This window comes from Triplophysa dalaica, chromosome 1 (assembly GCF_015846415.1).
Source record: "Triplophysa dalaica isolate WHDGS20190420 chromosome 1, ASM1584641v1, whole genome shotgun sequence".
NCBI classification, from domain to species: domain Eukaryota; kingdom Metazoa; phylum Chordata; class Actinopteri; order Cypriniformes; family Nemacheilidae; genus Triplophysa; species Triplophysa dalaica.
In genome coordinates, this window is record NC_079542.1 from 2,951,268 (window position 1) to 2,977,626 (window position 26,359).

The 26,359-nt window shown below is 37.3% G+C and overlaps 3 protein-coding genes across 4 annotated transcripts; 2 read left to right on the top strand and 1 right to left on the bottom strand.

The window, feature by feature from the left end:
- Positions 1–8,398: 8,398 nt before the first annotated feature.
- Positions 8,399–12,352, top strand: LOC130422897 (delta-type opioid receptor-like). The gene is made up of 4 exons (XM_056749535.1): positions 8,399–8,473; positions 8,970–9,221; positions 11,362–11,714; positions 11,793–12,352. Exons 2-4 carry the CDS (start codon positions 8,989–8,991, stop codon positions 12,320–12,322), a joined length of 1,116 nt encoding a protein of 371 aa, XP_056605513.1. The 5' UTR covers positions 8,399–8,473; positions 8,970–8,988; the 3' UTR covers positions 12,323–12,352.
- Positions 12,353–16,377: 4,025 nt separating this feature from the next.
- On the top strand, positions 16,378–20,381 carry chmp5b (charged multivesicular body protein 5b). Its single transcript, XM_056754628.1, has 8 exons — positions 16,378–16,528; positions 17,977–18,081; positions 18,451–18,497; positions 18,703–18,796; positions 18,944–19,015; positions 19,139–19,247; positions 19,365–19,480; positions 19,993–20,381. Exons 1-8 carry the CDS (start codon positions 16,460–16,462, stop codon positions 20,041–20,043), a joined length of 663 nt encoding a protein of 220 aa, XP_056610606.1. The 5' UTR covers positions 16,378–16,459; the 3' UTR covers positions 20,044–20,381.
- Positions 20,382–20,519: 138 nt separating this feature from the next.
- On the bottom strand, positions 20,520–26,187 carry fastkd3 (FAST kinase domains 3). 2 transcript variants are annotated; one of them, XM_056754616.1, is made up of 7 exons: positions 26,113–26,187; positions 23,442–24,909; positions 23,173–23,258; positions 21,301–21,475; positions 21,146–21,215; positions 20,934–21,048; positions 20,520–20,740 (listed from the first exon to the last, which is right to left on the bottom strand). In XM_056754616.1, exons 2-7 carry the CDS (start codon positions 24,859–24,861, stop codon positions 20,642–20,644), a joined length of 1,965 nt encoding a protein of 654 aa, XP_056610594.1. In that variant the 5' UTR covers positions 24,862–24,909; positions 26,113–26,187; the 3' UTR covers positions 20,520–20,641. The 2 variants fall into 2 exon arrangements, with proteins under 2 accessions (XP_056610594.1, XP_056610585.1); XM_056754607.1 differs by having other exon boundaries at positions 23,442–24,881; positions 26,113–26,183.
- Positions 26,188–26,359: the final 172 nt, after the last annotated feature.

A 26,359-nucleotide genomic window follows, 5' to 3' on the forward strand; every position in this document is an offset into this window, starting at 1 on the left:
AAACTTGTGGACACGTTAGCTGCCCTCACGATCCTTTACGGTATTCATATTGAACTCTTCAGGTATCTCTGTGAGTTCTTTTGATGGATGTCTGGTGAAGGCCATGACCCGAGTGGGTCTTTTTCACATGTTGTGACAGCGGCACCTGTGGAGTGCTGAAGTGACCCACAGGGAGATAAAGGATTCATAAATCACAGAATGATTTCTTCCAATAGTGGCAAGAATATTTATTACTGAAAAATATTGCAGGGCATAGTGGGGTAGACTGTGACAGCCTCAAGAAGCAGAGAGAGAGAGAGAGAGAGAGAGAGAGAGAGAGACAGAGAGAGAGAGAGAGAGAGAGAGAGAGAGAGAACAGCAGTCGTAAAACACTGAATTGTTGTGTGAAGCCTCAATATAAAATTGACAGATAATCTAAAAACATTATTTACAAAACAATGTGTAAAATATTCAATTTGCTCATCTAGAAAATAAGAAAAATCTCAAATGAACTGATGAACTGAAAGTAAATGAAAGTTTTAAATGGACACTATTAATGTAACATTTATTTCAATAGATCTAGATATAAAAATGAAAATCAGACCTACAGACAGATTCATAGATAGATAGATGATCATTTGAGTCCATGCAGCCGCCCAGACACATTGGAGACCTCCCTACCAATACCATAGCAACAGCCCACAACAGCCTAGCAACCACACATACAATACCCTGAAATCATGGTCATTACTGAAGATGAAACATTTCTGGGAAAGGTTATTGTCTACATACTCATACAAACCAAGAGATATTCCTTGAAAATCACCTGAACGTTTTCCCGGAACACTCACATTCCTGTTTCACGACTGCGTTTGATTGTGTTTCATTTTCACAGCTTGTGTTTCATTTGAGCAGAACTCATATGATATTACGCCCAACTGCAGCGGCCACAGAACACATTAACATCTTCAACCACCTGATGTCAGATCAGACATACATCATCTCATCACAACCCATAATAAAATCCTCCCCTATAGCTATTATCACATACAAACACAATATGTGCAATATATGATGCATCTCTCCGTCTCTCTCTTTCTCATGAACAGATGCAACCGTCTGATTGAATCTGGTGTTTTCAAAACAAGCGAGTCTAAAAAAGCAAGAAATATTCAATCTATGTGCCATAAGGAGTAACTTGTAATGGCAAAACGACATTTATGTTTGATGACATATTTCAAAGCGATGGAGCAGCCATTAAGAGGTCGTTCAGTCGGCGGTAATGCTTCAGGGTCTAAAGGTGGACTCACGTCGCTCTTGACTGGGGTTTTATGGTGTGTGGTCTTTTCTTTTTGTGTGGCAAGAGAGAGGTGAACGAGATCTGTGATGATTCAGAAAATGTCTGAAAACTAGAACACATTATTACCATTTACTTTACTTCATGTGATTGGTGGTGTTTGGTTGTGGTGGGCTGCCAGAGGTCCCTTTGTTGGGCCTGTGTTGTCCCTGTCCATTAGATAGAGTTGTGTGCCTCTGAATAGACCTGAGCCATTAAACAGGTCATTAATGAAACATTTTATGAAGTGATATTTGATTAAAATCGATTTTGCTGCCTTAATTAAAGGCATTGTAGTCCAACGGCTTAATTAAATGTCGCAGGGAATGAAGAATGTAGTGAGACCAAAAGAAAGAAATGTTTGTACTAATTTGCTCTGCTCTTAATAACCAAACACATGGATGCCATAATACTCAGATTAACCACATTACGTAACAGATTACACTGATACACTGATTGTCTGAGGATTTTAAGATGTATTCATAATTGTACCATATTGTGGTAAACTAGTTTAAACCATTTTTAGAAATAAAACACTTTTAATACACTTTAATTGATGGTGTTTATGTTTGCGGGTGTGCAGGGCGTGTTTCAAATTTTGGGGGCGCCAAGCAAAGTCAAGACCCGAGGCCCTCGACACATTGCCTAACATTTTTGTTTGAATTGCTCATTAGTATTGAGCACATGGAACTAATGAGACATATATACATATAAACTGGATTTATTTGATGTTGAACCACATAACAGCACAGGATTCTCTACAGCTTGTTATAAGAATAAACCATTCTTGGTTTTGAGGTGAAGGTGCAAGATTCTTCTTTTAATGTTTCTTTCCATAGCACTATTTTGCTAGATTTTTTGTAAAATTGTTATTAGATTTCTTTTCTTTTGCTTTTGTGTGCAGTTGTTTTTTATATGTTAGTGGGGACCCAAAGCTGAATGGGACCAAAATTGAGGTCCCCATGGGCACACAAGCTTATTTGTGTAAAGAACGATACTTTTAAATCTTAAAATGCTAAAAGTTTTCTGCAGTTATCTTTAGGTTAGGGGTTAGGTTAGAGGTAGAGGATAAAATATACAGTTTGTACAGTATACAACTCATTACGCCTAAGGACTGTCCCCACAGAGATGCATGTATAAAACATACATGTGTGTGTGTGTGTGTGTGTTTGTGATGGTTTCTTTTACAAAACACTGAAGTACACTCTTAAAAATAATGGAGCTTTAAAGGTTCTTTATAGTGATGCCATAGAAGAATCATTTTTGGTTCCACAAGGAACCATTCAGCCAAAGTTTCTTTGAAGAACTATCTCTTTCCTGCGTTTTTATTATCTGAAGAACCTTTTTTCGCAACAACAAACCTTTTGTGGCATCGAATAACCTTTTGAAGTACCTTTTTCAAGATTTTAATAATGTTCTCCAACATAAGAACTCATCATTTCTTATTTCCAATGGTGTAATGATGGTTTCATATTTACCTATGTTTGGTGTTCACATAACCCTTTACATTAAAAACTTTCACAAAGAGCCTCTTGCAGGTGTTTCAGGATACTGAAGACATAGTGTATGTCCTCTTGATTCTTCTGTCTTTTTCTTTGAAACTGTGTTTTATTACCTTCATCAGCCCATATACAAATTACACGTAGAAAGAACATTAATCAATGAAATGAGACGCAAAATTCAGATCTACACATAATTGCGTTAACAATAAATCAAGACTGTCGGCGGAAGCTCTGAAATATCAAGTTCTGTTGTCTCAGCGTCTGTCCACAATTGAGATCTGTTATGTTGTAGAATAAGTAGTTCTTAAAGTGATAGTTCACCCGCAAATGAAAGTTCTGCCATCGTTTTCTCTCCCTCTTGTCATTTCAAACCTGGATGACTTTCTATCTTCCTCAGAACATAAAGAAGATATTTTGAAGAATGTTGTTAACCAGCCCACGTTCACTTGCATTGGTTTCGTGTCCATAAAATAGAAGTGAATGGGAGACGGTTACAAACTTTCTTAAAAATATCTTCTTTTGTGTTCTGAGGAAGAAAGAAAGTCAAACTGGTGACAGGAGGGTGAGTAAATGATGACAGAATTTTCATTTTTGGGAGAGCTATCACTTTAAGTTACTTTGTAAAGGCACCTGCTAAAAGAAATAAAAATATGAATGAATTTGCACATCTTTTTCTAACAAGATTTAGTTCAGTTTTTAGTTCCTGCTTTTCAAAGCTGCTAGAAAATATCTTAAATACTTCAAGAAGTAGATTCACCATTTCTCAAGGACATTCATGTCTGCAGGATGAATGCTGCAGTTTAATATTGTAGGATTAGTTTAAATCTTAAGAATAAATTAGGGTAATAGCAATGGTCATGAATTTGTTAGCGAACAGAGCAAGAATAAATAAAATAAATGAATTAAATCATAAACATATAGTTTATGTTGTGCAGTATTTCGTTAGCAAACAAAAACACATAATTTGATGTAAAATGGGGTCAGAGAGACTGATGAGAACAGCGTGTGTTTGTCTGTATGTTAAAATGAAAAGTGTTATACATCACAACAAACCAACATTTAGTATCATTATCATAATTACAGTGTAACATTGAGTTGTAATTTTTAGAAAATACAACTATGACATCCAATAATAAGGTTCATTAGGTTGCTATGGCAATTTGGAGTGTTTGTATATGGAGAGACAGATCATGCTATGAATATAAATACATGTTTATTGTGATCGTTGGCCAGAATTATTGTGAGGAAATCAGATTCAATCGTATTTGACATTCACATGTAGAGATGTGTTTATATATTTCCTTCCTACACGCTATAATATGACCTAACATCAATTAACTGTATTTGATTGACGTAAGGGGTGTAAAAATATACACAAAATAAGTTGTCCGTGACACATTTTATATTACATTAATTCTTCACATATTGCGATATCGTAAATGTTTCAGCAGCAATTTAAAGTTGCATTATATTATCATTTTGTTCCTAACTATGTGCAATCCCCTTGGATCAAACCCACAACCTTGGCGTTGTAAGTACCATGCTCTTACCACTGAGCCACAGGAAAGCTGCACATTTTGTGTGCAATTCATCAAAAAGGGAATAAAATGAAAGACAAATTTGACTGATTTTATTTATTTCATTATTTTTTTAAAACTTTTCAATAGATACCTTGCTAATATCATCATTGTGATATTTTATGATCTATCCATATGATTCATACTGAAAATCTGATATTGTGACCACCCATGTGTTAAAAATCCTTTATTATTAAAATACTACACACACACAATAGAGACACACAATAGAGGCTGTTTAGAGAGACATCCCTTAGGAAAATTAACCATGTATTTATTATAATTAGAAGCCATAGAAACCACAGATTCTTTGACAGATTGATTACCACTTTTATAATTACAGTTTTACTTCAAAAACCATAGTTAAACTATGTTTTTTTTGTTATTTGTTGTAAAGAGAGAAAATTTTGTAATGATATAATAATGGTTATCTATTTGTGTTAATTTGAAAAGTACTTTGAAATTTATTAAATACTTTAGTACAAATTTAACTCAATTTTACACATTTTACCGCATGTAAATCCATTCCCAGTCATCAGAATCGAAACTAGGAAATCTGTGCAGCTCTGTTAAGTTACCAAATTAAGACTGCTATACAAGATGATCTGAGATCTCTTTGAGAGTAACACTGAAAGTTGTTGAGCATTCATGTGTGAGAGAGTTGAGTTCAGCGAGAGGAAAGAATTAATAAATGAATTATGTTAAAGCACTGAGATGTACAAGGTGGAGCTGGAATTTAAAATCCATGATTATGTCAGAATCTATGTTCTGTGTTTAATTCATGACCACCGGGGAAGAGGTTTATATCTCAAACTGAATTTGGGTTAAAAAGTGGATAAAGGCAAAAAGATACAGTATCTCAGGTCTACGTCATACAGAGAAAAGATGATTCAGAGCCGCCTGCAGGAGCTTCATCCCACACGCAGAGCTCTAGAGATCTGTGACAAACACAGAGAGAGAGAGAAAGAGTCCCTGCACACACTAAACACATTTTTCTTTAAAGGTGAGGCGTGCAATTTCTCCACTAGCGTTAATAAATTGAATTGTGAAATGGATTGTTTTAAAAAATTGGCCCCAAAACTGCTGCATTGATGTAAAGGAGTGATGCAGTACCTTCAGATGTCTGCGCCGCATTTATGTTCAGATTGTTTTGGCTGTAAACATGTCGACTGTTTAGCCACGACCTCCAGAAACAGCTGAAGACGCCGTTTTTGACAAAACTTTGCTTGTACTTGCGCTTTGCTTCTTCTTTTGTATCTTGAAATTGTGACACTACCTGCGATTCTGAGTATGCTTTATTATAAAAACTTAACCAAGCTTTTCCTCATTTGCATTGTAAACAAATCTGCAAAATGACTTATTGAAACTGGCCTATTCTGCAAGGCTACTAAATGCATTTAATGTTAATGAGCTCCTACATTATATGAATTTCAGAGCACAACAACAAAAAATAAAAGTTTGCATCTACGTAGAGCAGACTATGTTTACTTTGTTAGGCTATACATTTCGGTTTTGTTTGCATATATTTTTATTGACAGTTACGTGTTTGTGTTTATGTGTGTGTATGTGTGTGTGTCAACAGACTGTTGAGGGGAGTAATGACATGATTCACAAGCAATACAACACTGAAATCTGTGATATTTCTGTAAATGTGCAGCCGGGGTTAGACCGAGCTGTTGGCAGCGTGATATAATGTGAAAGCCATTCAGGGAACAAAATTAATCGGCCCGGGTGAGACTTACGGTCACAGATGGAGATCTGACATTTCCAATCTCCCACAAACCATAGCAACACATCAGTGACTCACACAAACACACAGACGTTATCTTGTGTGTATTTAAGGTTGTGGACTAATGTTTACTTATGTATGAAAAAGCTTTACACTTTCTACAAATAAGGCACAAAAAGGTCTAAATAAATCAAAATGTAAAAGAATGAATAACCAGATTACCTGAATGCCATTCATAAGGAACTATAATTTGGGGTTGAATGTTGGTTTATTGACAAATTTAAAATGACTATGAATTAAAGAAAACATATTTGTTTGCTACTTTTTCTTACAAAAACTTGTGTAACAGGGTTGAATAGTTGCATTTAAGAAATGCATTAACACCATAATTTATTTAGATGTTATGAAAATGGAAAGAGATTGTTTACTTTTGTTTCTATGTTGATGAAAAGTTATGATGCTACTTTCTGGGTCTTGCAATTAGGGTATTAAATTGGAAATCTGCACAGCTAAATGTTATGTTTTAGTTAATATAATTGTATTCATAATTTCAAGATAGCTTTAACGACATTGAAATAAATATAACAACTAAACTGAATTTGTATTATTTTATTATTTTGCTGAATTACAGTTGCACTCAAAAAGGTCAGGACCGGTCAGGTGAGTGATGTCAATGTCACATTCTTCTAAAAATTCTTCTTCAACACAAACAGGCTGTAGCCACTGGCACTCATTTATAATTTAAACATTTCTACTTTGATTGAAAAATCAATACATGTCTAACAAATTATTGCAGACCGGGAGCTATAATTTCAAAGCAAAAAGGTGCATGCATGCACAAACATCCTTAAATATTATCTGACACATGTTGTAGCATACATTTTTTTCACCACAGTACTGTAATTTGTACTACAAGAAAAAAATATGATATATAATGACATAGATTTACTGTTTTTTTATTTTTCTTCTTTAAATGTACGTCTCTAAAGAATTTGCACTAATTTAGCAAGAAGAAAAATGTTTATTTCAATATTTTGCTTTTGTGTGTGGTCCCTATGGATCTGATCTCACCATCATTAAATCAGTCTGGGATGACATGAGTAGACAGAAAAAAACTGAGACAGCCTCAGACCATAGAAGCTGTGGCAACATCATAGGATGCTTGAAGTGAGCGGTTGCTCTTTTAATGTGGATTGACAGGATTAAATATGCCAACCTCCACTTTCACTTTGAGTTCCAGCAAACGTCTTTCTGCTTTCTAAGATTCACATGCTGAGATATAAGAAAGAGAAAAGAAGTGTGAATGACGTTCAGTATCTCTAGAGGGTCGGAATTCTCACAATTCATCTTTAACTTTACATGTTTTTACTCCTACTTTATAGAAACTAAAGACCAAATATAGAGCCAGTGATATAATCCTAGGTTTTTATCAGGCCCCCTCAGAATGTTTTGGATGTCTCACTGTCTCTGTTCAGGGATACGACACACTCCCACATATTTATGGTTTACAATAAAGTGTTACAAAGCAAGAACACGACTTTGCTGTTTTTAACACTCATTTTAAGGTATAACAAAAAAGACCAGGAAAAAATATCCATTACCGCCCTTGCTGAGCAGTAAGGTCCATCTTTCATCATGTCTATAATAATGCAACTTCTTACACACAAAAGCACAGAGAAAGCGTGTTAACCTGATACTATTTAAAGTAAAATTGTGTGAGATTAGATATTTAAAATACCTGTCATGGCAGTTTTATCTGTCTCAGTAAGATGAAACAGGGATTGTCTTCTCAAGCTGTCTGCTTTGTATGTTTCTGTATGACTTTGTCTCTAAGAAACATCAAAAATGAAATGTGATTCTTTATTCTGTTCTATTTGTGTCTATTCTATTCAAGCTGCAGTTTACTTTCTGCTCATATGTGTTACAAATTGCAGTCCACAATTAGTAATATAAGCAATTAATAATATTAACCGCCAGGATCCGTTGATGTGTGAGACACTTCCGCTTCTCTTGTGGTTCGTGAATCGTGCCCATTGCGCACTTGATGCTGAACTGGAGAGAGAGATGGACCTGCGCGCGCCTGCGGTCATTGTTGCGCATTCTGGTGTCACATCGGGAAGGAAAGAAAGAAAATAAAAGGGAGAGTGGGAGACCGTGTCTCTGTGTGGGAGAGAGAGAAATCTAGAGACCGTCGCGTCCATATCGAGTGCAGGTTTCGAGCGCGTAAAGACCCTCGTCTTGGTTGTTTTTTTCTATTATTCTGTACGCATCCGTTAAGTGGGAAAGTTAGAAACGCCTGCACTCCGTTCCTGAGACTGCTCTTGCGTGCGCCCCGTGTGATCTGAAAGAGGTTTGGAAAGTATTTCTTTGTTATATTACAACATTAAATATGATATCTGTTCTTTATGGACTGAAAAAACTAATAAATAAATGAACATAGGCCTTAAAAATGGTTACACTTTACAATAAAGGTTCCTTTTGTGGTTAACTACATTATTTAACCTGGACTTACAGTAGACATAGGCTATGGAGCAATTTAAACGTTAACTTAATATTTAATCAAAATGTGTATACGTTACAATGAACAATTTCAATTAGTCTTACCAAACCCAATTTGTCAATTAACTAAACCAAAGTTTAGTAAATATTTTGTTCATGTTATTTGCATTTTTCTTATTATATAATCGCTTGTTAATTGAAAAATTGATTTGATCATATATCGCTTTAGGTCATTTTCAGCCCGCAGAAACTGTTGATGTTAATTTGGTGTTCCGCGCACGTCTCCGCGCGTCAAGTGCGCGTTCTGACTTCACTTTCCCCATCTTCTCATTTTCGCTTGACTGCAGGCTGTAACCACATGGCAACATGGATTTAAACTTAATGGAGATATTGAAAGATAAGTGTCAGTCCACGGTATTGGATGACTGCGGACTCAACGCGTCTCTGGCGGACGACGCTGACGCGCGAAACGCGACGCGTGGAGATGGTTTGACGCATGACGGCATGTCCCCGTTGATAATGGTAATCACGGCGGTTTATTCAATGGTGTTCGTCGTGGGTCTCGTGGGGAACTGTCTCGTCATGTATGTCATTATCAGGTAGAGTATTCAATTTAAATTGCAGAAGATGTAAATTTGCAATATTTTTTAAATATCTTGATTAAAATGCACTCCTCCTTTTAGTTATTCATGTTTCAAATTGTGTTTAACAGAGACTAAGAGCGCTGGCATTTATTATTTTTCTAGAGATTTTAGGGACGGTTTCCCGGACAGGGATTATTTTAAACCAGGAGTAGGCCTTAATTCAATTAGGATATTTAAATCGTTTTTAATTACATGCTTCACAAAAAAAACGTTTCTTGTTTGCATCTTAAAACAAAACAATCGCACAGATATATTTTAAGATATATCATATATATATTTAAATTAGTCTGGGACTATAGGCTTAACCCCTGTCCAGAAACAGCCCCTAAATGTTTTTGTGGAACTCATCCTTTGGTTCCAATTTAAACTTTTCTTTTAAGAGTGTGTTATTCTGTATTTTATTGACTTTTTAAAACAAAGATTCCTAACAGGTTTTTTATCAGGCTGCATGATTCAGGATTCTTTAAAAACAAGTACTTCAAAGCAGGGCCGGCCCAAGCTTTTTCGGGGCCCTGGGCACAATATTATTTGGGGGTACCCCTGTATCCCCAATTACAATCGACTTTTGTCAATAGTTGATTATTTGCATGCACACTTTAAGTCAAACAAACCCCATTTGATTATTTTTAGCTGTGTTTGGGATGCTTGAATGTCATAAAAACACATAAGCCTTGCATTACAAGTGATTGTCAAAACATTTTATGATTTCATTTCTTTCAATTTTAAGATGAGCTCTCCCTTAAAATTTGGAGCACAGACCAAACAAAGGTTGTGGAATTAATTTTTCAAAGTATTTGCAAAGATTTTATTTTAAAAAACATTTTAATTTAGTTTTAACCACAACCTACAAACACCCTTTTAAATCCACACAAATTTTGAGTGTCTAGCCCTACGTGAGAAAATGTGTGTAGTGAATATATCACCAAAAAAGATGTTATTTCATGAGCTCTTGGGGGCCCCCTAGTGGCGGCGAGGCTCTCGACCGCAATGCCATAGATTAAGAACCATTTTTGGTTCCCTAAAGAACCTTTAACTCTAAACGTATTATTAGAAATATTTCTTGCTAACTTTTTATCATCAAAAAACTATTTACAGTACAAAGAACCATTTGCGCAATAGGATGTTAGGAGTTAAAGGTTCTTTATGAAACCCTTTAGCTATTCTATTCTTCTATTGTTAAACTTTTTTATAAGAGTTTACATTTTTGTTGTGGAACAGGGTTCTTATATGATCTTATATGGGATTCCACATTTATTTTTTAAGAGTGTTGTCACAATGTTTGCTTATCTTTGCAATGCACATGCAGATGCAGAATTTTCATGATTCTGCTGCATCATGTCATGTTTCTCTTGGCCCTGTGGTTGGATCATGACATAACCCCATGATTTATGTGGAGAGAGACTATTTTGGCTCTTATGGCTTACTCATACTCTGTTCCTTTTCCTACCCTAGCTGTTATGTTTTGATACCCCCTCGTGAGTTTTGGTTTCTCATTGGTTTTTGTTATTAAAATCCTTGTTGCCCCTTAACCGCTGTCTGCAATTGGGTCCTCTGTTCCTGTTCTCGTGTCTGCCTCCGTTTCGTGACACGATTAAGGTCACAGTCAAAGAATGGATGTTTTTAATAACTTCACTGAGATTTGTGCTGTCATCTGGTATAGTCTCCTAAAAGGCTTACATGCCTATAAACCTCAAAGAGTTTTTGAGATGCACATGGAGTCGGCCTGCTGCACATCTGAATGCATTTAATCGTGATTTAGAGCAGCGATTCTCTGCCCTGCAGCTCAGCGTGTGCTGACTCGTGGATTTCAAACAGCGCTGCTGTACTTCCCTGCAGTCAGATCTCTATTTATGTCACTAGGGTCTGCTAAATCAAAACTCTGTGGGTGAGCGAGCTGACAGATAGATGAAGGAACACCACTGTAGGATCACGGAGGGAGCGAGTGTATTAGATCATATCTGAAGAAATTGAATTAACATATTTCCTATCATCTTTTAGATGGCCTGTACCAATTGTAAATTGTTTACATGTTTTTGCAATCTTAGTCGACGACCTGTTTGGCCTTTTCATAACTTCATGTTTTAACTGTCCGCAGGTACACCAAGATGAAGACAGCCACTAACATCTACATCTTTAACCTGGCATTAGCCGATGCGTTGGTCACCACCACCATGCCCTTTCAGAGCGCTGACTACCTGCTCAACTCGTGGCCCTTCGGTGAAGTCGTGTGTAAGGTCTTCATCTCCATCGACTACTACAACATGTTCACCAGCATCTTCACTCTCACCATGATGAGCGTCGATCGCTACGTGGCCGTGTGTCATCCGATTAAAGCGCTGGATTTCCGCACGCCGCTCAACGCCAAGGGCATCAACGTGGGAATATGGATGCTGTCGTCAGCTGCGGGGATTCCGGCCATGGTGCTGGGAGGGACGCAGACTAACAATGGTATGACAGTTTCAAAGTGATAATCAATTCTTTTTTCAAGACATTCTACTCTGTAATCTGTCATTTATTTCTCATGAGGCACCACTGAATGCACGCTGCAGTTCCCCGATCCGTATGAATACTGGGACACCGTGATGAAGATCTGCGTCTTCGGCTTTGGCTTCGTGGCGCCCGTCCTCATCATCAGCGTCTGCTACTCGCTCATGCTCCTGCGCCTTCGCAGCGTCCGCCTGCTCTCCGGCTCTCGAGAGAAAGACCGCAACCTGCGCCGCATCACTCGGCTCGTCCTGGTGGTGGTGGCAGCTTTCATTATTTGCTGGACGCCCATTCACATCTTCATCCTGCTCAGAGCGCTGGTGGTCGTTCCCGAGACCACGGCTGTCATGGCTGCCTACTTTCTGTGTGTGGCGCTGGGTTACACCAACAGCAGCCTCAATCCCGTCCTTTACGCCTTCCTGGACGAGAACTTCAAGAGATGTTTCAAAGACTTCTGTCTGCCGGCAAGGGGACGAGCCAGAGGTATGGGGGTGAGCGGAGGAAGGGTTATGGCATCCAGGGAAGCCCCCGAGCTTGTGGAGACCCCACCCAGGACAGCAAAGCCGGCATGACTAGCCGTGGAACTGTCCACCATAACGCAGGCCGGGAAGGAGGATACGAACACGTTAGGATTGACGCAGGTTTCTTCTGTGCTGTGATAGTTGCGAAACGTTGTGCAACATAGTTATGCACAGCAATAGGACGAATGGCCAGATTTAGTTTTGACTGGTTTGCATATTTCAATGAAAAGAAGAAAAAGAGAGCAGATTTGAATACTGAATAAGCGCTCAGTGCATGTGGTCGCCAAACAAGTGCTTGTGGGGACACAGGTTGAAATGTGCCAATATTCCTCTTAATTCGAGGCAAAGAGTCCATTAATGAAATAAAACGCCATAAAGCATGTATGTATTCATGTCACACAACTGAAAATCACATGGTGTGCGATCCCATCACAAAAACCTTATTTTGTTTTAAACTAAATGAATATAATGTTTCGCTTTATCTATTTGGTAGAAAACAATCAAATCCTTGGGCTGCATGCAGAAGAATACCCCAAGAAAAAAAATCCATGGGTTGAATCAAGCAGCATTTTTTTTCTCAGGTCATTTTTTTCTCTCCCACAACCCTTCAACTGTGCTTGGAGAATAAACTGAGCTTTCTTTCTATAATTAAAATGAGAAATAATGAATAATGTTTTGCAAAAATAAGTGTAGAGACTATTAAGTTAGCCCCTTGCCTCGTGAATTGTAATGCAGAAAATGTTGCAGGCCTTTACGGGCCTTAAGCAGAATTTAATTTGGGGGTCCCCCTGTGCCCCGATACAGTCTGATTATTTGCACGCACACCTTAAACCTAACACACCCCATTCTATTAGTTCTAGATGTGTTTGGGATGAAGGAATGTCATAAAAACAAGAACACATAATCCTTGCATTACGTGTATTGTGATAATTTCATCTAAAGATTTCATTTTAAAATTATTTTTTATTTGATTTAAACCACAATAAATCCCCCTTTAAGCCACACAGCCCCTGAGGATAATTTAATATTTTTTTATTCAGTATATTTTTGAAACACAACACAGAAAAAATAGTGGGTACAGCCCTAAGTGAGAAAATGGATTGTAAATTTGATACTGTACAGCCTTGGAAACATTAAGAAACCATTTTAAAATGAATTCAAAATTATTTACAGGTATGTGGTTAGGGAGAACGATCATTTTTGTTTCTTTCTGTAGACTACTTACAATATTTTTGACCATATTTCAGATCAAAATATTGTTTCTATTTGCAGAAAATGAAAACTGGAGAAACAGGTGAAAATAACAAAAGTATTTTTTCAGACCTCAAATACTGCACAAAAAACAATTTCATATTGACTTTCAAGTAATAAAACAGTCATATTACTACATATACAGTATTTAGGAAAAGATTTGTATGTCAGTTTCATGTGTCTTGTCATGCTGTCTGTCTTTTGCATTGCTGTTGGATGTCTTTATCACTCCTGAGGTTTGATTTTGTTGAAATTCAACAGACACTGGACTGAAATGACCACAATACATCAAGAAATGATGATTTCAGAATGCTCGATTCGTTTTCTCCGCGGCTGTTTGTCTCAGACAACCTAAGTTTTGGTTTTATTTTAATTCATTCTGTAATCAGTCTCTGGTCACTTACGTGTCTCGTGACCCAATTAACTAACCTCTAGTCTGTCTGATTGTTTAATGGATTAATGGCGGTCTGTGCAGGAAGGTTAAGAATGAATCATTCCATATTTCTCTGACACAACACATAGGGAGTACAAATCAGCTCACAAATGTTTCTTGACACTAATGTGTCTCCGGGGTTGAAGGTACACACCGCCATTGCATGAGTTTGTGTGTGGATGCGTGCCAGTAAAAACAACAGCTTGTAATCTTTGATTCTTCTTTGAGTTTTGTGTATTGCAACATGAGTCTCAATGCTGCATGTAAGGGTCACTATATCTAGTTTTTTTTGCAGAAATATGTTATCAAACCTAACACCTTTTTCACATGCACCAAGTGGACTGTTTGATTGCAAATGCAATGTTTCTGTGATGTGGCATTATTTCAGGCTTGTACCTCGAGGCATCGTAGTTGTCTTTCTGCATGTCTGTGAGCTTTGTGAAGCTGAAAAAATAGAGTAAAAAGTGTTTACATAACTCGGTCGCTGTAAAGTCCTGCTTGTGCTGATTTTTAAAGCTTCACAGATGTTTGAAATCTGTGACTGTATGTACAATAAGCTACAGTAAAAATTAGGCTATATTTATGTAAAGGTATATTTGTGTAAATTCTATGAAATATCGAAAGTTTTTTTTTAGCTTTGTTGTGTCTTTCAGCACTGAATCTCCACCAGTGACTTTTTTCACTACAAAATAAACTAAGCGCACAAACATTTGCCTGAAGCAATAAGTTATTCAGGGGAGTTGAATGATTCTTGCTTGTAGTAATGATAAATGAGAAGTGTTTCTGAATGAGCACAGGAGTGTGTGTGTGTTTTATGGTTGTTTGTGTATGTGTGGTTCTTTGACATCCAATTTGACCTTTAACCTGCTGTAATTAGAAATGGCCTCTGATTTGCAACCTCTCTCTCTCTCTCTAGCTCTCCCCCCATTTATATACTTTGAAATGGGTGTGATTCTGAGCTCTGCTATTACACATGTTGAGAGAACATGCACATATTTCCTGTCTTTGTATAAATTCAGATTATAGTTAAGTGTGGTTTAACCATATTAATCAAAAGGGATCTGACTAATTTATTCATTTTACTGTTGCCTACTTGTCTGATCATTGGACAAATAGACCTATTAGTAGGTCTACAGTTTATATTTTATATATTTATATTATATTATATACATGAGACACAATCAGATGCAATCTATAGACATTTAAAAAAAAGATAAAATATTGGATTAGAGCTCCCCAAAGAGTCTAGATCTATGTCTCACTCCACACGTTTAAAGACAGTGAACCGGAAGATGCGATCATTTTTACTTCCGTATTCTGACACATTTCCGAGTGGAAATACATCTCAAAGGAGAAAATTAGTGGGCGTGGCTTGCGTTTTGAAATGAAACTGGCAGCAGACTGTCAGTTGAAGGGGAGGGGTTAACGGATGCTCCGCCCCAGAGCCACGAGCTGTGTCCCAATTAGGGGGCTGCAACATTCTAAGGTCGCAGACTTGAAAACGATGACCTGTTCTTGAAGCCTCAAAAGTCCTAGAACCGATCTAATATCATTATATATAATATTAAAACACTTAAATTGTCCGTTTTTGTGAATGACATACTTTTATTTAACTAAAGTTTTGAACGTTTATAATATATATATATATAATTAATTCAAGCCGTCACATGCGCGCAATGAATCTCGGGATAGTCAAAGCAGGGAAGGACAGGGAAGTTCCATCCTTAAAAACCCGCGTAAATAAGGTCGCTTTTTAGCCTTCAGTCGAGCTGCTGTGACGCAATCGAAGCCATTAAAAGAGAGAGAGAGAGTTCTGTCAATGGAAGTCCAAAATGCTGGAGCGTCACATGACTCATGGAGCCTTCAGATAGTTCCAGAGAGTTATGTTTTTTCTTTAAATGCTTTATTTCAATCATTGTTTTATTCATTACATGGCTTTTGTCTTTAAATGCGTTACTAGTAACTTACAGGAACTAATGAAGCTGTGAAAAATCTGTTCGATTGGAGTCAACGGAGAAGACGCGACTCTCTCTCCTCAATGGCTCTGACGCCCAACCCGTCTAGTTTACGTCATTTGAGATGGATAGTCATTTCAGAGCAGAAGTGCATTTTCAGATTTGAAATGAAAATTATGAGGGTACATGTATTTAAAAAAAGAAAATTACCTGAATATTTCATGAAAAAATAAAATTGTCCTTTTTAATTTCACTGGGACTTTAACGATGGAGTTCTTAATTACGTGCCAATTTATTCCACTCACCCTTATTAAACTTTTTCAATATTATACTTTTATTATCCTAAGCTTATAAAAATGCTAACAATGAAAGAGAGATAATATATGTTTTTATCGCAAACGCTCAAATGGCTGTAGTGAAACGTATGACCACGTGACGTGCGCGTGACGTCCAGACGTCATTACTTCCGGGAGTTTTGTGGTCGGGTGGGATAGAGAGCGATCGCTGTTTTCTTTCCATTTAATCTTCTTTTATATAGTCAGTGTCAGCATGAATCGCATTTTCGGACGCGGGAAACCCAAAGGACCGGCACCGAACCTCACGGACTGCATCTCAAATGTGTGTATGACTCTTTTCAACTTTACAGACTGCCCAAACTGATAAACAAAGGAACTTTTGTCCTGACAACCGAAATAAATCAAGTCTCGATTTAGTCGTTTTCTGTAATAATTGTATACAGCATGAAGGAACTGTTTTAGATGTCATCATATTATACTTCTGTTTATTTACACAGTGAGAATGACAGAAGTAACTTATGTTTTGCTGTGTCACGTAACGATAACATTAGTCAAGACAAACGATGCCTGTGTCTATATAACGTTAGCTATGTTTTTGTGATGATGTTTGTTGTTGTTGTTATTATTGTTGTAGTATTATTATTGTTTGTCATTTGATGTGAAAGTTGTGTTTCCGGGATAAAGAGGCTGTGTGTGTGTGTGTGTGTGTTAGTGTTATGGGTGTGAGTCCAACCTGTCCTGCTGGTTAGATTAGTTATACATCGCTGGACGAGATATTTCTCTATTAAACTAATTAATACTTCAAACCAAAATGAAAATTCGGTCATCATTTACTCACATTCGAGTTGGCCCAAATCTGTTTACATTTCTTTGTTTTGATGAACCTGAGAAAGATATTTGGAAGAATGCTTAAAACCAGACATATTTTGCCCCCCATTGACTCCCATAGTAGGAAAAAGTACACTTTTTTGTTCTGTTGAACACAAAAGAAGACAATTTGAAGAATGCAAACAGTTGTAGGGCACTTTTGACTGCCTTGACTGCCATGGTCAATGGTGGCCAAGAACTGTTTGGTTCTAAGCATTCGTCCAAATATCTTTCTCTGTGTTGATCAGAACAAAGACATTTATACAGGTTTGGAATAACTCGAGAGTGATTCATTTATGACATCATTTTCATTTGAGGGTGAACTATTCTTTTAAGAAGATGATTGTAAACTTTAACCGCTCGTTTACACTTTTCTGTATTAATGAGTTTTTTATTTATATTGCTGGTCAGGCCAGTCATACAGATTAATGATTACCATACCAATATTTCCACAAAGAATGCTACATTTAATTTTTTTAACAATGTTTTCTATAACAAACACACAGTTTTAATTTATTTTAAACGTCTCCGCAGAAAAGTAATTAAAATGAATTACACGATTAATTTCCAAGCTAGATATTATAATCTTAAAGTAATTAATGAACTCAAAAATATATACAAATTATTATTATAACATCATGTCTTCTATGTGATGCTATACAGTGCATCGCAGCAATACATTTAGTTTGTATTGTTTAAATATGAATGAATGAAAAAAACTGTAATTTAAATAAAAAAATATGAAGGATGTAATGACACAACCGGCTTGATAAAGAACAGTTCCTCCTCTAAACTCACAAACACTGGCATCAGGCCATTCTTAGCATTGTATGCATTATGTATGTACTGTATGAATGTACGTTAATTTGGTGTTATCTCCCTCTCTCTCTTATTAAACTTCAGGTTGACTCACGAGCCGAGTCCGTCGATAAGAAGATTGCCAGACTCGATACAGAATTAGTAAAATACAAAGATCAGATGAAGAAAATGAGGGATGGACCATCAAAGGTAAAACATGTACTTAAACTCTATATCTGTAACATCAGATCTTCACATGACTGTGTCTGCAAGTATGAGTTGACATTAAATCTTCATGAAACAGTTCATTGGAGAATCGTCCTCGTTCACTCACCCTCAGATATGTTTTTATTAACCTATTGTGCATAGTCACTCACAGTCTTTGATAGTGTTTCTGTATAGTATGCTAATATTTACAAGTATTTTTAAGTATTTTTAATATGCAGACAAAATATGTCTTTTATATATTTATATGAAAAAAATGGCGCAAGATTATGCATCCGGTCACTGGGCTGTAAAGCCAAGCATAACTAAAATATCGAAAGAACTCATCATGAAGTTGTAATGTTTTTTTTCTAGAACATGGTGAAGCAGAAGGCCATGCGAGTGCTCAAACAGAAGAGAATGTAAGTACAGTATTACACTAAAGAAAGTAAAAACTCTATTTGAAGCATCTGATTTAACTTAATTTGTTGGATCCTTTATAATAAGACGTTTAAGATCACATAGTCTTTTTATGCCATTTTGTTGTTTTGTCATTGATTTGACTTAGTGCTTGTTGAATCTGTGATGAATTTTTGTTGATGATGAGGTAAACTCTTGTGTGTGCAGGTATGAAGGACAGAGAGATCAGCTGACGCAGCAGTCGTTTAACATGGAGCAGACCAACTATACCATCCAGACGCTGAAAGATACCAAGACTACGGTAAGAGGAGCGAGCAGTTCTGTCATCGCTCATGATCTCGTCTCCCAAATATACACGAAAATGTGTGACATCCAAAATCAAATAAGCCTTTATTTTCTCCTATTATCTCCCGAACTGAGCTGATTTGCGTTACTGTGTTCAAAACAGGTGGATGCCATGAAAATCGGAGCCAAAGAAATGAAGAAGGCTTACAAGAATGTTAAGATTGATCAGATTGAGGTAAGACTCTCGTTCACCCCTTAACTGACCAACACACAAACGTTTGTGCTGTGAAATTGTCCGTGCTCATTGGAGATTTATAAGTGTGTGTGAAGAAACCGTGTGCTGTCCACAATTTTTCAGGATCTACAGGATCAGATGGAGGACATGATGGAGGATGCGAGCGAGGTGCAGGAGGCTCTCAGCCGCAGTTACGGGACACCAGACATTGATGAAGATGACCTGGAGGCGGGTTAGTAACACAAGCCTGGAGCTTCCATCAATTTTCATTTTCATTCGATTTTCACGTGCCAATGAACATCTATGTGGTTTAGCATTTTGATGTGTTGTGGGCTTTTTGTTCCATTAGAGCTAGACGCGCTCGGCGATGAGCTGTTATTGGACGATGATAACTCGTATTTGGACGAGGCCTCTACTGCTCCAGCTATTCCTGATGCTCTGCCGGGAGGCAAGAGCAACATGCGGGTTAGCAACCATCTAATTTCATATTATAACACTGTGTCCTATTCATTGATATATAAATCAAAACATAGACATAAAAAAGTGATTTAAAAACTAATGAAGAAATCAATAAGGGTTCTTCAGCATACATACTTTGTTGAAACATCATGGTTGAAACGATAAGATGATCTATTTTTGCCAAAGTATGCAGTATACATCAAAGTAAATACGTTTACAAAATATGACATTCCAAGCCTTGTGATGGTCTTGTTAATGTGATGGAAAGGTAGCGTGAGGCCAACATTGCCAAAACATTTAACATTTACTTAAGTAGCAAAATTACTTGAGAATTTAAATCCAAATTAAGTGAGTTGATGCTTAAAAGAAAATGTCTGCCAAGGGGGTAAGAAAAATCAACGTGATTTAAAGGGATATTCAAAGTTTTAAACAAATTCATTCTTAAGCCTTTTTTTACAGTAGCATCATAGTGTCCCATATAGATATTTGCTAACTGATATGAATCTTGTGCTTTTCAGGATGGAGTACTGGTGGACGAGTTTGGCCTTCCTCAGATTCCAGCTACATAAAAAACAGACTGACGTAAAAGAACCTCAAACACTCGAAAGACATGGACAAATATCTACACATGTACTTTACAAAGAAACTCTGGGACAGAGCTGTAGTGACTTAAACAATCTCGCCTGCAATCTCAGTCACGTACTTCATAATCTTTTATTGCTTCATAAGGAATGTATCAATTGTATTCATACATCTTTCACAATGAATCACTGGGGTGTGCGCCTTGATTTTTCTTCAGTGGAGATTCATTTTGTTTTATAAAGGATCTGCGGTAGTTGGTTTTCTTTTTACTTCAATACAGTGTTGCTTACTGAAAGCAAATATAATAAATTATTATATATTTGAAGACTGAATGTTTTGATGCAAACTGAGACCCATATCAGAAAACAACAGTGACTGAACCTTTTACATAAAGACATCCATTTCATTTTTGAGGGAAATGACGATGTACAACATTGTATTTAGTTCTTTTATTACTAGTTTATTTCTTTACATAGTCACTCTGCCTAAGGATTTATAAAGCAAAAAAATAAATACAAATGTTTCTGTATGAACAAAAACCCTTTGTCCACACAATCTATCGGCTGGATTTGGACTGTGGAGCTATTACCAGCTCAGTCTATAGCTGTGAGGAAAGATCTTTTTGTGCAGATATTCCACAACTTCTTTCTTGTCCTTGAGTTTCTCAAACTCATAGAATGGAATCTGAATAGAGAGAAAACTCAGTTTCACTATTGTGGCACATAGTTGACTGATGAAAGTAATGTGTACATTTACAATAAGTATTTTCTGGTGATGGTCTGTGAATAAGTATTATAATGCAATTGTATGGGTAAGAAAAAGGTACAATATGCAAAACACACTGAAAGGCGACAAAACATTGTTGTGTGAGTTTTACCTGAACAACATCATATCCCAGAATCCTCAGATGCCGCTGTTTGATGGCTTCTTTACCCAGTAGATGCTTTGCATTTGCTGCGAAGCGCCTTGGCCCGTCGATACAGAGAGCAATTCTGATAATGAACAAACATACATGTTACTAAACAAACATAAAACGCATGCATTCACACAACACATTGAACGGAGTTTCAAATGCAGGACATGCGTTACCTTTTATGCACCTCATCTTGATGAGAAGCTGGCAGGACATATCCTTCTTCGTCTAGTTTTATCTCAACATCTGTACAGAGAGATGCTTTGAAACTTGGAAATTGCTTTTCAAATGTACAGTCAAACTTTATTTAGTTGCGGATTTACTATTGTACCTAGTGTATAGCAATATGGCGTAAGTACTTTGGACGCAAAGTAAGAACGAGCCCCCAGCAGATCCATGAGGCCGGACTTCACCGCACTGTAGAGCTGAGCTTCTACTTGAGTCTCCAGAGACTGTCCAGGGGCCAAAAATGACTTCACACGAAACTTTGGTAAAAGCCATGGACCCTTCATAAAAACACAGAACATCAATACATACTGTAATACCACCAAGGTTTACCCAAACCATGTTTATTTATTTTAATTGTCCTATTGGTATACTTTAAAACAAAAATAAGAAAGTGTACTTTCAGTTCACTTTTATGTATTTCACTTTTACAGACTTAAGTCTATTTTGGCCTGTACTTTTTGATGTACAAGTATAAGAAAAATGCTATGTACTTAAATACTTGATTTGCAGTTGTGCTTATTATTTAAGTAGTCTATGAAATAATTCACATAATTTTACATAGAGCCTTACACCGTGTCTACACCGGACACGACAAAAGACATTAGAAAGCATTAGAATCCATTATAATTTCAAATATTGTCCACACTGGATGCAGCGAGACACGACAAAGCCATTAAGAACAAGCAGGTTGTCATGTCGCGTCGCGCCTGTGGCGTACGGTGTAGAAACGGTGTTATATTCGTACACGTTCAAGTTTTTATAGGATTATGTCAGCTTTGGGGTGGAATAGTTTAGCGTATATAAACGTGCAAAACTGAAGCTGATCTTTGTACACAAAGTTTTTTTTTTCATATCTTAAGACCGAGTAGTATACATTTAAAAATATATAAATGGTACATGAAGTATTTTAATTATTTTGGCACATCTGAGGTTTCACTGACTTATTGTAAATATACACATGAAGTTCATATCTTTTTTCTGGTGATGATCAGCCGATAAGTATTGCAGTGCAATTGTAAGGGTTTGAAAAATGTACAATATTTATAATTATTTTTCATATGTAAATTAGGTAAGGGATAATCCATGGCTATATGTGCATTATATGAATTTAGGTCTCACTTCAGTGTAGGGGGCAATTGTCGCTATTAACAAACCATTAACTGCAACTTTTTCACCAATAAACTCTTAAATTGTCGCTTATTAATAGCAAATAATGTAATTGTTAGGTTTGGGTATTGGATAAGATAAGGGATGTAGAGTTTGGTCATGCAGAATATATGCTTTAAAAGTACTAATAAACAGCCAATTTACCAATAATAGGCACGCTACTAACAACTAGTTAATAGTGAGAATTGCTCCATATACTGAAGTGTTACTCGATTTTAATCAACGGCGTGAAGGCCAAGAACCACCCGTCACGAAGCAGAGATCATTTTCGTCAGTTAATTTCCAACATTGATCAAACTGACTGGAACTACATGTGCAATAAATGGTTCTAACCTTCCAGCCAATCATAATCATGTATTCAAACAGACCATGATATAAGACCTAATAGTATACATTTGATAAAATATAAATAGCAAACTACAAGTTAACTTAAAGAAGAAAGTTTACTGAGAGCATACTTCAAAAGTGAACTTTTATAAAAATGCACTGTGAGTATTGAACTAGTAAACTATCAGTATACCTTAAAGTTCACTTGTAGTATAGTTGTAGTACAAAGAAAAAACATCGTTGTAAACTAGTTGTGCATTGAAAGTGTCAAGGTTTAGAGCGGGCCGGAGAGCAGACAGTAAAATATGTATGTATGCTTAGAAGTACACGTTCAAAAACTAAAAAGTGGGCCAATTCAGTCTCAAATAGTACACTTACACTTAGTATACTACTAGTAAATTGACATTAGCATGCATGCTACAAAAAGTATACTTAACAATGTACTTGAGCTTTACTTAAGTATACTAAAAAAAATTCTCACATGATAGAAGGGACACTCCAGTTTCACAGTCATGTACAGCTGAGTTAACTGAGCGAGCACCAGCCGATCCATCCCACTGTTCTCCTCTGCATCAATACAAAAATAAAATGAACTGAAAACGTTTTTTATTATTTTCAAAAAATATTTTTTTATTATCAACTGTACTATATATATATATATATATATAAAACTATATAAATATAAAAAAATATGTACTAGTTGTACTAGTGTACTAATATGTACTAAATATAATAAAAATTCATACACACCCTGTAGCTGCTGCATGAAGTAGGGACTAAAGACTTTTGAGACAAAGTTTAGTGGGTATCTCTGCAGCAGAGTACAAGCATGCAGCAAATCCAGAAGAGCTCTGGGCTGGAACTGCAAATATCGGGCACGCAAAACAGACTCCACTTTTCGGAACAGTCTTGTCGAGTCGGGCGGCACGTATCCCAGCATTCCAAGCGCGACTATCTGATGAGACACCTGCCATGTAGAGTACTCCTCCGCACGGTACACGAAACTCTCAGCGACTGCATTAAAAACAGGCATGGATCGAATGCGTCGCCGTCCGAAATACTGCATCACTTTGGTAATCGTTTCTGCATGTGCGCTGAAAGCGACCTTGGGCACGTGGCGCTCGAGAGCTTCCACGAAAAAGTGATCGCTGTGTCCATAATACATTAGTGCTGACAAAACCGCAGTCAACTCTGCGTCTGTAAAGTTTGGCACGTGTCGGACGGCTTGCTTGCAGAGTGCGATAACCAGCGGCAATGCTTGTGTCTGTTCTAGTGTAACCAAAGCCCCCAGAATCTCGCTTACGGCCACTGGATCCATTCGTTGCGCTAGTCGAAGAGCCTGAGCATTCAATTCGTTCAAGAGCTCTAGGTAGCGTCCACCATCATTTAAACCAGACGCAAGTGCGCGGTAAACGGACACTAGCTCTTCTCTACTCCATCGGCCTGGGTCTTTATTTTGGAGTTGATTCATAGCCTGTTTAACCATCCCACACTCAGGCCCTTCCAACGCCAACAGAGCCCTCGATAACCCACACAGAGATTCAACACTCAACCTTTCCAAGTCCAATCTCTCCTGACTTTCAGACACCAGCCGCACCACCAGTCGACTCCACGGGTCGAGATAGAGACGTGTGCAGCCCAGCAGAGATCGAACCACCACGTCATCTTCTAACACGGCTGAATCCTGCTCAAGTTTCTGACAGAGTTTGTTCAAATTCACATCTGACAGCAGTTGTGGGTTCTTAAGACCGCAGTCATCATCCTGCTCCAGATCAGCCAGTCGGTGAAGGACAGACGCTGCTGCTCCGCTTGACAGATCAGGGTAAGATCGCAAGAGACGCAGAACTTGCTGGGACGATGTGGAGGAGGAGAGGCGGTCCGAAAAGACGCGGTCCTCTTCAGAAGTCAGGTGGTGCAGTAAAGACTGACTGCTTCCACTGGTGAGGAGTTCCTGGTGAGGGCGAACGGATCCAGCGATAAGGAACAGAGGGTCACGTGTTATGGTGCACACAGCTCTCGGACTGATTTTGGAGCGTGTTGGAGAACAGACAGTGGAGGTGTGAAGACGGGGACAACACAGAGGTCTAGCAGCACACGCTGTCAGTGATGAAGGGACTCGGGCTCCAAAATGCCGGAGCAGATGCAACCTCAGTGCCAGGGTCCTGGCCATTCGAAATACCTACAGCATCCCTAAAATAGTCACAGGGGCAAAAAAAACCTGTTAAAGACATAAGAGGTTCGGTTTAGAATTCATCGGTAAGATTTCTAGCAGATCACAATTAGTTGTTCCTGTAACTCAATTGTAGAGCTTTGCAAAACAAATGTTATGGATTCTATCCCCGGGATAAAATTCAAATATGTGACCCTGGACAACAAAACCAGTCGTATGGGTCAATTTCTCAAAATGGATATTTTTACATCATTTGAAAGCGGAATAATTCTGCATTCTACGGGTTGTTAGGATATGATGATATCTGGCGGAGATATAACTCTTTAAATCTCTGCAATCTGAGTGTGCAAAATAATCAAAATATTGAGAAAATTGCCTTTTAAGTTGTTAATAAGAGGCACTGTTACTGGTCATCCACTCACAAAAATAAAGTTTTGATATATTTAAGGTAGCAAATTTACAAAGTATCTTCATGGAACATAATCTTTACTTAATATCCTAATGATTTTTGGCATAAAAGAAAAAACTATATTTTTGACCCATATAATGTATTTTTGCCTTTAACTAAAAATGTTCCCCTGCTACTTAAGACCAGTTTTGTGATCCAGGGTCACATACACTGAATGCAGCGTAAATTGCTTTGGATAGAAGTTTGTGTCAAACTGTTGACAAAGGACATCTTGACACAATTTTATTTGTGAAATGAAGCAGATAATTCATTCTTATTAATGTCTTAACAGTTTTGTACTTGGTAGTTTGTCCCCATCATTCCCATTAGATAAGTGTAACATTGTACCATTATTTTGTCGTACCATCAGTATAAATAAGTGACGCACAACAAATACTGTCAGAATATGTTTACAATAAATAACTTATAAACTATAGCACTGTTGATTGTGTATTATGGTCTTTGCGAAATTCACTCGATTATGAAACGGCTCCATTTGATCAACATTCCATTAAATGCATTAATCCGTAAGTGTTTTGCTGACTTAAATCTGTGCAGAAAAACATTAATAAACAAGAGATATGTGTATCGTACCAACACTTATATTCAGTTTAAAAGACAACACGTCATGAATACACGATGAAAGCTCGTGAATCACTTTGCCCTTGTAGCGCCACGCGGAAGTCATTTTGTATTGTAGAATCAGCACCTTAAAATACTACAAACTATGGTCTGTATACAGGGAAACATAAAGAAAATAACAGTTCGTCACGTACAGTAGTTAAAAGCTGGAATATAGTTACCTCTATTACATGACTCCAGTCCCGATTACACAAACCCGGCATGCTTCTGCAGCTACTGCGCATGATCGTTGAAAGTCGAGTTCTGATTGGTCAGTCCGCAAGTTAGTGTGGCAAAGCTCCGCCCCCTCTAGTTAGGCTTTTTTAACACTAGATAAAGTGACAGTACACTAGTACATACAGAGATTAACGTTTTTTATTTTAAACGCCTTATTAATATTGTTATAATAATCGCGTAACTAGTGATGTC

Excerpts from the sequence above, each read along its gene's own strand:
- LOC130422897 (XM_056749535.1), top strand. The coding sequence starts at position 8,989 with ATGGATTTAAACTTAATGGAGATATTGAAAGATAAGTGTCAGTCCACG. Across the intron at positions 9,222-11,361 it reads GTCATGTATGTCATTATCAG|GTACACCAAGATGAAGACAG; the intron begins GTAGAGTATTCA and ends AACTGTCCGCAG. Across the intron at positions 11,715-11,792 it reads AGGGACGCAGACTAACAATG|GCACCACTGAATGCACGCTG; the intron begins GTATGACAGTTT and ends ATTTCTCATGAG.
- chmp5b (XM_056754628.1), top strand. The coding sequence starts at position 16,460 with ATGAATCGCATTTTCGGACGCGGGAAACCCAAAGGACCGGCACCGAAC. Across the intron at positions 18,797-18,943 it reads TGAAAGATACCAAGACTACG|GTGGATGCCATGAAAATCGG; the intron begins GTAAGAGGAGCG and ends TGTTCAAAACAG. Across the intron at positions 19,248-19,364 it reads TGAAGATGACCTGGAGGCGG|AGCTAGACGCGCTCGGCGAT; the intron begins GTTAGTAACACA and ends TTGTTCCATTAG.
- fastkd3 (XM_056754616.1), bottom strand. The coding sequence starts at position 24,861 with ATGGCCAGGACCCTGGCACTGAGGTTGCATCTGCTCCGGCATTTTGGA. Across the intron at positions 21,216-21,300 it reads GCCATATTGCTATACACTAG|ATGTTGAGATAAAACTAGAC; the intron begins GTACAATAGTAA and ends CTCTCTGTACAG. Across the intron at positions 21,049-21,145 it reads CAAGATGAGGTGCATAAAAG|AATTGCTCTCTGTATCGACG; the intron begins GTAACGCATGTC and ends GTTCATTATCAG.